The sequence below is a fragment of the Balaenoptera physalus genome (genome assembly GCF_965194825.1).
Source record: "Balaenoptera physalus genome assembly, chromosome: 21".
In the NCBI taxonomy this organism is placed as follows: Eukaryota; Metazoa; Chordata; class Mammalia; order Artiodactyla; family Balaenopteridae; genus Balaenoptera; species Balaenoptera physalus.
In genome coordinates this window covers 20,520,122-20,535,173 of record NC_138902.1, presented here as the reverse complement: position 1 = coordinate 20,535,173, position 15,052 = coordinate 20,520,122, and the positions used below count along the sequence as shown (strand labels likewise).

General features: G+C 34.1%; 1 protein-coding gene across 9 annotated transcripts in view; it reads left to right on the top strand.

Annotated features, from left to right (window-relative positions):
* WRN (WRN RecQ like helicase) overlaps positions 1-15,052 on the top strand; it is a 124,091-nt gene that overhangs the window by 80,289 nt on the left and 28,750 nt on the right. For all 9 annotated transcript variants that reach the window (XM_082444595.1, XM_082444594.1, XM_082444593.1 and 6 more), the window contains 4 exons: positions 2,557-2,738; positions 6,323-6,424; positions 6,708-6,800; positions 11,507-11,648. In XM_082444595.1, coding sequence (XP_082300721.1) covers positions 2,557-2,738; positions 6,323-6,424; positions 6,708-6,800; positions 11,507-11,648 — 519 coding nt within the window. The remainder of the gene's footprint in view (positions 1-2,556; positions 2,739-6,322; positions 6,425-6,707; positions 6,801-11,506; positions 11,649-15,052) is intronic.

Sequence of the window (15,052 nt, the reverse complement as noted above, 5' to 3'; positions counted from 1 at the left end):
AAGAGCTTCCCTATCTCCAAGTCAGTCCCTGGGGGTATTTTAGAATGCTCTGAGTTCTGCAGAACAGAATTTGGAAACCACTGTGACAGACTACTCTATATTTTTGAGCAAGATAGTAGTATTATAGAAACATTAGACTGGGAGCACCAAGTAGGATTGATCTGAAGGAGAAAAACTGAAGAAAGGAAGGGTACTGATTAAGTTATTGTGAAGTGTTACAGCTGAGATTCATATAATGACTGGAATCCTGTTTCAGTGGGTGTCATACAGATTATTTGGGAAGATTTAAATTCAAGCCATGTGAGTAGGTTTAAATCAACACTATCAACATCATTTCCACACCCTGTCGCTCTAAGCCTGGACTAGTCATCTCAAATTGAGAAGAACTTAACTTCTGCTTTGCATTTTCTGTCAAATAGGTCATCCGTTTCCTCTGTATCTAGATCTGTCTATGCAGTTCACTGTGCATTGTCATGATGCAATGCATACCTGCCTGAAGGCATCTGTTCTCTTTCTTCCTCTTCTTTCCAAAGTTAGGAACAGCTATCACAACTGCCTGGAGTAGAGATTTTATCCAAATTCTTAAATGCTTACATGTTTATTCTATTATCTCTGGAGCTTGAAAAGTATCAGATAAAATTTATTAGCTGCTGCTTATTGAATCTTAACAATGAATCTTCGAGCTAGTAATTGACCAGTTGTTTCTTCTATCTTGGCGTATTACTAATTATTCATTTAGATAGAAACATCTCCCAAAGATATGAGGGAGGCAAGATTTTTTTTCTTTCCTATTATTCATAACCAAATCTAACCACATTTGGATGTAGATTTGCATTTTGAGTTTGTGACCATTCATTCTTTTAATCCTGACTTTTAGTTTTATGTCCTTTTGTATTTTATTTGCCTTTTCACGATGGTTTGAATTCCTTTCCTTTCTGGAATGAGGTTATGAATAAATTATTGGATAAAATATCTTCATTTACACCTGAGTGTCTATAAGGATATTTTGAAAATCATGTCTGCAGGATAGGTTGATCTCATCTAAAAACAGTATCATATGATGAAAATTAGATCTTAAAAGTTCTCATCATACAAACACACATATACACACAGACACAGATACATACACACACAGTAATCATGTGAGGTGATGGAGGTGTTAAGTAACCTTACTGAGGTAATCAATCATGTCGCAATATATATGTACATCAAATCATCATGTTATATATTTTAAACTTACATAATGTTATATTTCAATTATATCTCAATAAAGCTGGAAAAAATTGAATAAGAAACAACATTTAAAAAAGAAAAATTGGAATTATTATATTGCTTATTTACTCTTAAATACTGTAAAACTGCCTAGTTTTATTCACTCAGAGCTTTTTCTTAATATTATTTCCATCCCTATATTTATTTTTCTTTCATCTTTCTCATATTTCCCTTTATTTGTCCTCCCTCCCTTCCTTCCTTTCTCTTTTTTCTACTCTTGGTGCATCGTAACACATTTTTAAAAATGGCACTTTAATATTTATCAGTTATACACACACATAGTTTAACAAACCAAATCGTTCTCCAGTGCTTACAATGAAAAGCGTCAGCCCCTCATTTTTTCCCCGCTTCTTTTTCCTACTCCCAGCTCTTTTAGCTTAATCTTTTGGTGTTTGCCACTGTATCTTGCAATAATTTGCTTATACTGCTGCTACTTAGTTTATTTATTTATTTGCTTATGAGATTTAGGCATTATCTCTTGTTTCCCAACTATGAAAGATGAAGATGTAGCTCTTTCACATCCCTTCCTGCCCTTCTCACCCCATCCAGAGGTTTCTAACCCCTTCACTTCCAATATTAATATCATAATTTTGGTTAGATCAGTATGTATATTCAAATATTATATAGTTATGTATTCTCTATAAATGTTTTTTATCTGTAAGGCATGTAGTATATTTACAGTTACTTGTACATATTTTATATTCTTACTATTAATACTTTAAAAAAAATTTGTGTAGTTTTTTTTGGTGCTTACCACTAATTTTTCCCTAAGATTTCCTCTAGTCATGTAAATCTGATCTTGGTATACTCATTCATATTAGCTATTCTACCAATTTTATCCTTTTAAATATGCAGAGATAAATTCATGATTCATTCTACCATCTTTAATGAGAAGCTTCCTTCTACCTTAGAATAATGCTAGAAAATATTAAGATACTATGCAGTCTTGAAACTTCATAATATTATCCCAAAGGCTCATTTAATATAATAAATAGTTTAAGAGCCTCTTTTGTGTCTTGTACTCATATGCATTCAGAGAAACCACTTTATTTGCTTCTTTTAATAGAGAGGGAACAAATCCTATTTTATGGTCACCATTCCTTAATCTGTAAATTGGGCAGATAATCTTTTAATCTATAAGCGATTGGCTGAAATTATATTAAATTCAGTTTCATGCCATGACTTTAGTTAACTAATGAACTAATTATTCTTACCAAAAGGTAAACATGTAAGGTTTTAGTTCTGCTAAATGATTGTCAAACTATGTTGTTATTTTATTCTCAGTGTGTAATAGCTACCGTAGCTTTTGGAATGGGCATTAATAAAGCTGACATTCGCCAAGTCATTCATTACGGTGCTCCTAAGGAAATGGAATCATATTACCAGGAGATTGGTAGGGCTGGCCGTGATGGACTTCAAAGTTCTTGTCATGTACTTTGGGCTCCAGGAGACATTAACACAAATAGGTAAAAACATTTATTGCTTTCACCCTTGCAGATTTCTTTCTTTCCACCTAAGCTTCGAAAGTATTTGAGACAACATTCAAAATTTAAAGTAATGTGTATAAGTGCATTTAAAACCAAAAGAAAACAGAAGACGTCTAAGAAGAACTTTGTGGTGTGTTGCTACCCAGAGGAGATGACCTAATTTCTTCTATACCTCATTTAGTGTGAAGAGTTAACTAAAACAGCACTATACTGGGAATGTAACGTAGACCTTATGGAACACTTTTTAATATTGTTCACCAGTGAGCTGTTTTTCTCCTCAGGTTCTCTCAAGTTTTGATATGTCTTCAGCCATCGTTACTTTAGATACCATTTATTTTGTTTTTATTTTTTTCTTCTCACGCTGCCATGGTGCTTATTCTAAATGACTTCTACCAATCCCAGTTTGTCTCTAATTACCATTTTTGTTTCCTTTGTTAGTTCTAGGAGAGCATGCCAGCTCTCCTTGGCAGTGTGTGAATGATCATGTTGCCCTGTACTGACTGACTGCCATGGAAAAAATATTGTACTTAGTGTTTAGATACAGGAAAACCATTCCACTTACATACTAAACAGGTATCTTGTTGGCACTTATGTTCTGTGAGATTGATATTGAAAGGAAAACTTCATCTTGCAAAGTTTTAGGGGCAGGGTTTACCAACTTATTCCTCCATCCATAAGAAAAAAAATTCAAGAAAAAAAACCTATACGTGGTAACTGATGGGCCTGCCGAGGTGAGGTGTTTTCAAAATGCACCTCCCTGTAGCTACATAAGTTGAGCTCTTGGGTGGACCTGTTAGCCCATCTTATTAAAATGATGAGATATCTAATACAGTTTTTGTTTTTATTTATTACTCAGCAATTTTTTTTGGAGTACTCACTATGTTCCAAGCATTATGCTTTGTGCCGGGGATCCAATGATAAATAAAAGCAGATATAGAACCTGTTTTTATAGAGTTTACTGTATAATGGGAATGGCAGGTCTTAATCGCAGAAACATACAACCGTGGATACATAGGGTTCACTTTACTGCTCTTTTGTGTTTGAAAATTTCAATAACCAAAAGTTTTTTTGAAAAGGATCATGCAAATTTGTATAAAATTATAACTGTGTTAAGTGCTATGAAGGAAATTTGCATTGAGTAGTGAGTATATTATGGGTGTGTGTTTACCAAGTTATAAAGGTCAGGTAAGGCTTCCTTGAGGAAGTAATGGGTTAACTTGAGATATGAAAGAAGAATAGGGATTAATTAGGTAAGAATGTTTGCTATAAATTTTAAGCTTCTTTTAAGAGTAGTCACTAACTTTTGTTTCTTAACATACAGTCAATAAACCATCTTCTTAAACAGAACAATTATTATTTTCCTTTTGACACTGGTGTCTATGTGAAGCTTTTTATAAACTAATTTAAAATAATTGGGATAGAACACAGCTATGCATGCTACAATTAAATTTGGGATTGCATCAAACATAAGTTGATTCCTACCAGTTCTGATTTTATTTGTGCATTGTGTTAAAGATGCTGAAGACTTAACAGCCCAAGTTTTATATTGTGGTTTGGCAGGTTCATCAATAGATATAGTTCCTGTGTATCTGAGTCTCAAAAGATATTTTAAATGGTTATCTCATTAAGATTTAACAGGGAGTAACAGTGGTTAGTAATCAAATAGTGGTGCCAGGAAATCCACTCTTGAATCTTTAGTACAGACAGGTTGTTCTTTGCATCCATATTAAAGGAAATAAAACTATAGGGTTAAACAGCATTAAAAAAAAATTCAGCAAGGATTGAGGCCCGGATCTCTGCCATCCTTGTGACAAACCTCTTCTACTAGAAAAAACAAAGTTTTAGAATAAATGGAATAGCTGGTTTTCAAATGAAAAGATCACTGTAATTCACAAAATTTTTAGTCTGTCTCATGCCAGAATCCTGTGACTGAGAGAAGAAACTTGTCCAGTCATCAGTGTAAATATGCAATTTTATATTTTTTATTGGCAAAGTCTCAATGTCTGCACCTGCCATTATTTAAAACAGTCAAACCCAATAGTTACTGTAATCTTTGTTTAAAGGGAATTATTTGCAAATTAATCTCAGTTTAACAAATATTCCACTGGCTCCACCTGATTTCTATTTATGGTATTGTTTTTAGAATATTTCTTCTTTTTCAACTTGTTTTTATTCTGTGGAATATTATACTTTAACTATTTTGATGGTCCTAAAAGAAGAATAAATATTCATTTGATTTGTTGTTAGAGACTTGTTACTTTATTTTCTTCAATTTGTTACTGAAACTGATGAGATTAGTTAAATGTAGATCATGGGAACCAAACGTAAGGGAAGATCTAGCTCTCCGAGTGTGGGCATTGTTTCCTTTGTTCTTTCTATCTGAGGAGAAAGAGGTGAGCTAAACAAACAAAACAGAGCAAAAAAGGGAACTAATATTTAGCCCATGAGCTAGGAATAATGAGGTTAGATGGTTAACCTAGGAACTAGAGTCAATCGTTGGAAGAGACCTTTTAGGGAAATTACATGGAAAGGCATGGTGGTTGGTGGTGTCAAATGATAAGAATATTTTTGAATAAGAGATCATTTGTGTGTCCAGACTTTCCAGAACTCACTTAACTGGATTCCCTGTTGGTGTCATCCTTGAGAATTGTACAGAGGTATTTTTATCAGTTAGAAGGCTGTATAGTCAAAACATGAGTGATGAGGATCAGTATTATCACTTAGATCTTGTGGATAAATTATTGTTTTCTTTTGAAATATTTGAAACCTGTTCAACTCAGATTTCTCTTTATTCTTGGAAAGATATGCAAAGACTATTTGGAAGATTGTCATCATCTGATATACCATAGTCATGGAATTTCTTCACAGGAGAGTAAAATTAACAGAGTCAGGATGAGGTATAGCAGCATTAACTTAAAAAAAAAAACATGTCTTTAGTGTTATTTAAAAAGTTTATATAAATTCAGTATTATGGGGAAAAAAATGGTTAGAATTGTTTGAGGAAGGAACTTAATTCTGATACTTTATTGGTGTCCTATAATACCCCATAATACAAAGAGATAGTTTTAGAGGGCTGAGAAGTTCTCTGAAGAGCTAAAGTGATGAAGGCTCATATTTAGATCATGAGTCCTTTTCAGTATTCCTTATATAGATTAGATGCCTTTAGTTTCTCATATAAAATAACTTAAAGAATAACCTTTTACTGGGAAAAGGTAAAAATTCACGTATAGTAGAAAGATTGCCAAAAAAGCAAGTAGCATATAAGTCAAAATGAAGGACTTTAGGGTTTTAACAGTTTTTCATAGGCAGCTAAAAAATTGATGCTTAGACATGGGTAGAATTCTTTCAAAAGTAATTTTCATAAAAATCGGAAAAATGCTTGCCTTTTATGGGGGCATTGACTGGGAAGGGACGCAATAACTTTCTGATCTGAGATGATAGAAATGTTCCTTATCTTGTTAGCACTGTGGATGTTATAGGCTATGAAAAATAAACAGGAATAAATAAATGAAATAAAACTGCTAATACAATTTTAATAGTACTGTGGTATTTTTAATTGACAGGCGCCTCCTTAGTGAAATATGCAATGAGAAGTTTCGATTATACAAATTAAAGATGATGGCAAAGATGGAAAAATATCTTTATTCCAGAAGGTGTAGGCGACAGTAAGTATTATTTACTTTATATCAGTTAATAACAAGGATTTATAGATAATACTCTTAAGAAAAAAGTTTTGCAAAGTAATTAGAAGTATTTAAAAAATATTTGATGGTGTTACATATGTGCTGAATTTTTAAGGCAACTTGCTTTGTGCCTCAGTAAACTGAAGCCAAATAATGAGGTCTCGGCTGAGTCAATTAATGTTGATTTCACCTCATTATTTTCAACAATGAATTTAACATATATGTTTTTGTTCTTTTATTTAATTTAAAATTTTCTCTTGGGTAGACTCATCTTGTCTCATTTTGAAGACAAACAGTTACGAAAGGCCTCCTTGGGAATTATGGGAACTGAAAAATGCTGTGATAATTGCAGGTCCAGGTAACATTTTCTTCTTCTAGATGGACATTCTAAAAGTCTTTGTTTCTCTTCCTTTGCAAATAATTTTTAATTGAATTTTTGTTGAGTGATATGTATTGCAGTTTTTTAAAAACAAAATAATGAATTTATTTATTAAAAAAGAGGACAAAGCAAACAGTATTACAGTCTTTTACTTTCATAAATAGATAAACCAATTAATGGTAGACCTAAATCTAAACATATCAATAGTTATATTAAATGTAAATGGTCTAAAAGTACCATTTAAAGGCAAAAATTATTAGAATTGATTTAAAAATATGACCCAACGAAATGCTGTCCACAAGAAATCCACTATAGGTATAATTATATAGGTAGATTAAAAATAAAAGGATAAAAACTGTATACCATGAAAACATTAATCAAAAGAAAGCTGGAGTTGTTACTTTTAATGTCAGGTAATGGAGACTTTGGAGGAAGAATATTAGCAGGGATAAAGAAGGATATTACATGATGATAAAAGAGTCAGTTTACCAATGTATCAGTCAGGGTTCTCCAGAGCAATACATGCACATATGTGTGTACACACACACACACACACACACACGCACACACACACACACACACACACACACACACACACACACACACACAGAGAGATAATGAGAGAGGGAGAGAGAGGTTAATTTGAAGGAATTGGCTCATGCAGTTGTAGGGGTTGGCAAGCCTGAAATCTGTAGGCAGCCTAGCAGGCTGGAAAGTTGGGCAGAGTTTCTACATTACAGTTTTGAGTCACAATTCCTTGTTCTCCAGCCAGCCTCAGTCTTTGCTCTTTAAGGCCTTCATCTGATTGGATGAGACCTACTCACATTATCAAGGGTCAGCTCCTTTACCTAAAGTCAACTGATTGTAAATGTTAATCCCATCTACAAAATACCTTTATAGCAATATCTAGGTTAGTATTTGACCAAATGACTGGGTACCATAGCCTAGCCAAGCTGACACATAAAGATAACCATTATATCCAAGAACACCTAATCCTAAATGTGTATATACTTTAAAAAGAACTGACAGAATTGAAAGGAGAAATAGAGAAATCCATTAGTAGAGTTGGTGACTTCAGTATCTCTCAGTAATTAATAGAGCTAGTAGACAGAAAATCAGTAAGAAAATAGAAGAAATGGAACAGGACTGTCAGCAAACTGTCTAATTGACTTTTATAGAACATTCCACCTAACAGCAGCAGATACACGTTCTTTTCAGGTGCAGATGGAATGTTCATGAAAATAGACTGTATTCTGGATCATAAAACAAACCTTAACACATTTAAAAGATTTGTATTTATATAGAATACATTTTCTAACTAAAATGGCATGAAACTAGAAATCAACAGCAGAAAGATAACAGGAAAGTCTCCAAACATTTGGAAATTAAGTAACACACTACTAAATAATCCATTAGTCAAAGAGGAAGTCTCAGGGTAAATCAGAAAATATTTTGAACTGAATGAAATGAAAATACAAACTGTATGGGGTACAGCTAAAGTGATACTGACAGGGAAAATTAGAGCATTAAATACTTACAGTAGAAGAAGGGTTTCAAATTAGTAATTAAGCTTCCACCTTAAGAAACTAGCAAATAGAGGTAAAGAAAACTAAAAGGAAGCAGAAGGAAGGAAAGAATAAAGATAAGCGCATAAATCAATAGAAAACAAAAACAATTAGAGAAAACCAATGAACTCAAAAGCTCATTCTTTGAAAAGGTCAATAAAATTGATAGAAAGTTCTAAAAAGAAAAAAAAAAAAGAAGAGGAGACACAGATTACCAATATCAGGACGGAGAGGGGGAATTTCACTCTAGCCACAACAGACATTAAAAGGATAATGAGGAAACACTATGAATAGCTCAGTGCACGTACATTCAGTATTTAGGTGAAATGGACCAATTCCTTGAAAACCTCAAACTAATAAAACTCACTCACACACACACACACACAAAACAACAAAAAAACCCCTCACTCACAATGAAGTACATAACCTGAATAATCCTACAACTGTTGAAGAAATTGGATCCTTGTTAAAAACTTCCAAAAATAAAATTCCCTAGCCCAAATGGTTTCAGTGGCAAATTCTACCCCCAAAAAAGAAGAAGTAATGCCAGTTCTACTATTTATGTGATATTCTCTCAAACATAAAACTGCACTGTAGAGATGAAGAAAAGATTAGTGGTTGCCAGAGATTAGAGGGATGGGGTCGAGGTTATGATTACAAAGGAATAGCACAGGGAGTATTTTGCAGTGATGGATTTGTTGCATGTTCTGATTGTGGTGATGGTTAGAAGAATCTATGAATGTGTTTAAATTTGTAGACCGTAACACACACGCATAGACATACAATCAATTTAACTGTATATTAATTGAAAAAATAAAATACAAATGGTGTATGTAGTTGAGCTAACCATATACTAGGTGTGGTAGCTGTATTACTGTTAGACAAACGGAGTTTTATTAGGGATGGAGATGTTCTCTATGCAGTGATAAATGGTTCCTCCACCAAGAGGACAGAATTGTTCTATGCACCTTAAAAAAAAAACCCTACAACTATGTAAAGCACAGACTGACAGAACAGCTGGAAGAAATCAACAATTCCACCATCAAAGTAGGAGAGGTTGATATAATTTTTAGTTATTGGTAGTTTAAGCAATCAAAAAATTAGGAAGCAGTAGAAAATCTGGTCAATATGGTAACAAGTCTGATTTATTGGACATGCAGTACGTAGAAGCCTTTACCAAGCAATTAGAGTAATGTGTCTCAAACATTTTTACTTCATGACCCACATAGTTAATGGCTAATTGAGTCTAGGTTCTGTTCAGAACCCTAAGGTCTCAAGGGATTAACCTTGAGCACACCTGTAGCACACCTATAATCCATTTGTAGCACACGGGCTGGGAAGTGCTGAATTAGAGACTGCACTTCTCAAACATAGATGGCATATTTATAAAAATGAACTATAGGGACTTCCCTGGTGGCTCAGTGGTTAAGAATCCTCCTGCCAATGCAGGGGACGCGGGTTCGAGCCCTGGTCCGGGAAGATCCCACATGCCGCAGAGCAACTAAGCCCGTGCACCACAACTACTGAGCCTGTGCTCTAGAGCCCGTGAGCCACAACTACTGAGCCCATGTGCCACAACTACTGAAGCCCGTGCGCCTAGAGCCTGTGCTCCACGACAAGAGAAGCCACCGCAGTGAGAAGCCTGCGCACCACAACGAAGAGTAGCCCCCGCTCGCCACAACTAGAGAAAGCCCATGCGCAGCAATGAAGACCCAACGCAGCCAAAAATAAATAAATAAATAAATAAAATTTTAAAAATGTACTATATATTAAAACAGTGGGTGGCAAACTATGGCCCATGGACCAAATCCACTCACTGCCTGTTTTTCTAAATAAAGTTTTTTTGTAATATAGCCATGCCCTTTTGTTTATATATTATCTATGGCTGTTTTTGCAGAGTTGAGCTAAGTAGTTGTGACACAGAGATTGTCTGGCCCACAAAGCCTAAGCTATTTACTGTCTGGCCCTTTATAGGAAGAGTTTTCTGACCTCTGTACTAGACTGTAACCTGTCTCAAGTTTTCAATGTATTGGTTTCAAACACACCACATTTTCTGGCCAGAATGCAACAGAATTAGAAGTAAACAAGAGGATAAAAAGGGAAATTCTCATTCATTTGGAAATTTAAAATAATGCTCTAAAGTAACTCGTCAATCAAGGAAAAAACTCAAACTGGAAATTAAAACATTTTTAGAACTTAGTGATAATTACAGCAATATACATTAAAACTTGTATGCTGCAGCATAGGTGATACTTGGTGGGAATTTGATAGCTTTAAATACTCGTATTAGAAAAGAAAATTAATGAACTAAGTATCCTACTAAAGAAGTTAAAATAGAGAATAAACCTAAACATAGCCTTTTTTTTCCCTAAAAATATATCTAGAATACTGACTATATTCTTATTGCTATTTCAAAGATATTTATTATAAAGAAAGCAAGTGAATTAGGTAGTTGAACTATATTAGTTGATTTTCTCTGAGTCCTTTTGTTCTCAACATGCCATAAAGAATTCTCATTTGTATTAATGAGAATTAATACAAATGAGAATTTCATTAATTTGTGTTAATGATAATTTCTACCTGAAGGATGGCTTAGGAATTTAACTTCTAAATGGACTTACATGAAAAGCTTATAATCTTTGGTCATATTTTAAAGTATGACTTTAACAACTTCTTGCATAGGAGATGTGTTTTTTCAGTTCAGAAGTTTTGCGGCAGGGGTGGGGGTGGGCAGTAAACCTTTTCTTCCATCAAAACCTAACACAAAAGTCCAGTATTTATACAGTCAATCAAGTGGAGCTATTTGAGCTGTAATCCTGTGTTCTGCTTGCTTGAACCTGTTTCTCTCTATGGCCCAAGGTACCTCCTGTGAAACTTGGATCCTAGGGCACTAACGTCGAGAACCATTAATATAACATACCTGTGATGCTATATTATAGTTTATATTTCATGTTTTACATACTTTACATGCTCTCGGCTGTATTGAACTTTATTTGTAGCTTCTGAAGCAGTTGGCACATTTGAGATATTTTTTTACTGGGCTAATTGTTACACTAAATCTTTTTATTTCTAAAGGTACATGCCTTGGCTAAGCTTTCTTTACATATTGTTTTTATTTAGATTGGATCGCTGCTTTTCCATTGATGACTCAGATGATATGTCACAGGACTTTGGTCCACAAGCATTCCAGCTCTTATCTGCCGTGACCATCTTAGGCGAAAAGTTTGGAATTGGGGTTCCAATTTTATTTCTCCGAGGATCTGTAAGTATGTCTGTGAGTCACCTTCAAAGTTCTTTTACTCCTATTACACTTTTCTTCAGAGGTTTGCTGTTTTACCATTGTAGCTTTGGCTTTAGTTATCAGAACTCAGAGAGTCATATTAAGTTCCATTTAAGCACTGCGTTCATTACCTTTAACAAAACCTGTGTGTATCATTAAGACAATGCTTCCAGGCTGTCTGTTTCAGTTTATTACATTGCAGTTGGATGACAAAACCTGTATGTATCATTAAGACAATGCTTCCAGGCTGTCTGTTTCAGTTTATTACATTGCAGTTGGATGAATCTCTGGACTGGTCTTTTATAGGATAATTAAGAAAAGTTTACTTTCATTGTGTCAAGGGACAGGTAGAACAAATTTATCTTTTGGTGCCTTGTGAAGTAGTAAATTTTTTGAGAAAAATTTAAATTTCAGTGATTATTTGTAAATGTCTAAGTTCAATAATAAAATTTGGTAGTATATTTTTTCTTTCCTTCTATTTTATTTCTAATCAGAAGTATTTAAAATTCTAAGAAAGTTTTTTTTTCTTCACCAATGAATAGTTAATTCTGCTACTTTTTTTTTTTTTTTTTTGAGTGATTAGTGTGCCAGCATTATGCTAATAATTGCAGGTACAAATATGAGTAGGTCATGACCCTTATAGCCAAATAACTTTTTCTGTAGTCCTTTTGTTTATATGATTTTATTCCTGATTTAGAAGTCTGTAAAGTTAAGTATTATATATTGACGTTAGTTGAATAAACCAAAAATGGGAGATAGAATCCTTTGCAACTACATATATTTATTAAAAATATAAAAGTAGAGATTAAAATTCTCACTTTGTATGTAGAATTTTTTTTTTTAAAGTTTTGTTTTCTTTCTTTCTTTCTTTATCTATTTTACTTATTTATTTTTGGCTGTGTTGGGTCTTCGTTGCTGTGTGTGGGCTTTTCTCTAGTTGCGGTGAGCGGGGGCTACTCTTCGTTGCGGTGCGTGGGCTTCTCATTGCGGTGGCTTGTCTTGTTGCGGAGCACGGGCTCCAGGTGCCCCGGCTTCAGTAGCTGTGGCTCGCGGGCTCTAGATGCAGGCTCAGCAGTTGTGGCTCAGAGGCTTAGTTGCTCCACAGCAACTAATGTGGGATCCTCCCGGACCAGTACTCGAACCCGCGTCCCCTGAATTGGCAGGCGGATTCTTAACCACTGCGCCACCAAGGAAGCCCTGTATGTAGAATTTTAAAAATAATTTAGGTCAGCATTCATTTCTTAAATTCTCAAATACTTTGTGTAAATATTTACTTTCTGAGTTGTTGTTTTGTTTCGAAAGGGACTTACTAAGTTAGCCAGTTGTGAAATACTTTTAATGAAATGTTAAAAATATGTTAACTTCAGGTACTGATGTTTTTAGATTATGGAGTTTAAAATTTTGTTCTTAAATCTCAAGTTTGGTTAGAAATTTAATGGTAGAAGTGTTGCCTAAGGAACTTGGTTTAGCTGATATGAGTGCTGCTATATTTTTTTAAAAAAAGAATTTAAGTTGCAAGGGATAGATTTAATGTAATTGAGATCTATGAAAATTTCTTGTCTCTGTCATCTTTAAAACCTGTGCATCCCAGCTGAATGTATAATTTATAAAAATTATCCTTGTTTTAATTTGGTGTAATCCAGCAGTATCCAGTATCAACAGATGAGTGGAAGTGGGCTCCTAGACAAACTTGAACTGGTCACAAGACGGATCAGATTTCACCTATTATTTGAAAACCAAGTCAGACCGCTTATATCGACAGTCTCTTCTGGGAGTCTGCAAATTAAGAAGTTTATTCTTTGTGAAATTTTATATTACCCTTGCTAGATAAAGGTGTAAAACTTTTTTAAAAAGTACCACTTAACAAAAATTTGTAGACATTAACCACAGTGAAAATAAGGCAAGTTTTTTTCCCCCAATTTCAGTGATCTTGGTATCTACTGGGATATCATTTTTTAAATTATAATTGTATTTCCTTTGAGAATTTAGTGAATCGTCTACCTTAACTAATTTAGGAAAAGTTAATATCTTTATAGATAATTTTCATTTGTAAGATGATTAAGTATCTTAAACTTGAAACTCTTGGAGTTTATTTAAAGAGATAATATTTGTACATATAAAACAAATATTTCAGCAGCACATGATTCTCCTCTCTTACATAGGATGTTTAAAAATAGTATAAATGATTATTCAGGCCATTCAGGTGTTTGTGAATGGAGTTTAAAATTCTGTTTTTAAAGCATAAGTTTTGCTGGAAATTAAATAGTAGAAATATTGCCTAAGGAACTTTGTTTTAGGGGTCTAAATAGCTCACCACATAAAAATCTTTAAACACCTTTGTGAATTAAGTATTAAGATATGCAGTTATCTTAATTTTACAGATTAGAAAACAGAGACAGTCATTAATTTGCATAATCAGGAGATTAAGTGAAACCTCTTTCCTGATCATGTTATCAAAGTGCTAAACCTTATCATGGCTCCAGAATTAGAGAACACTTTTGATAAAAGATGCTTTGACTATAGGCAGCCATTGGAAAACTATTGTTAGTTTTAATCACCCTTTATAATTTTCAAACTTTCTAACAGGAGAGGGTTATCTGTTTAATTTTTCGGACAAGCTATTTCATCAGGTTGAAATATATTCCTAGAGGTAATTATTGTAACTTTATATTTTGGCTTTATTGTTCACATAGAATAACAGTCCCAGAAATGACCTTTTTAAGCCCTGAAGCGGCAGCTGTGAACTTCCTTGGCCTGTAGGAACTGGGAGAGAGGCAAAAGAAAAAAAAAAATTAGTTAAAATATAGACAGAAACTATGGACTTATTTTGTACTTTAAGAACACAGGAATCTAAAACTTCTAGAGTTAAGAGTTTATAACTATTTTTTTCTGCTAGTAATTAAACTTTTTTTTTTTTTTTTGGCCACGCTGCATGGCATGTGGGATCTTAGTTCCCCAACCAGGGATCAAACCCGTGCCCCCTGCAGTGGAAGCGTGGAATCCTGACCACTGGACCGCCAGGGAATTCCCAAAACATCTATTTTTGTGTGAGCCACTGTACTCTGTTTTGTGGGGAATTCAAAGCGGAATTAGATGAGACATCATCTAGTATGGAAGGTGTTACTTGAGAATAAATAAGTATATTGCAGCATAAAAAGAGATCGGGAACATATGAATAGATATAAAGTATTATTTAAGTTCTGAAGAGAGAGTGCTTGTTAATGGCTGTGAAACTAGAGAAGTCTTTGTTATGGTATCACTGGCGCTTTCTATTCTGTGGATGATAAGAGTAGATTTGGGCATTCAGAGCCGACCTGAGGGAAGAAGGTGGAGAGGAATGTGGCATTCCCAGCAGAAAGAACTACCACAACAAGCAATCGTGATTT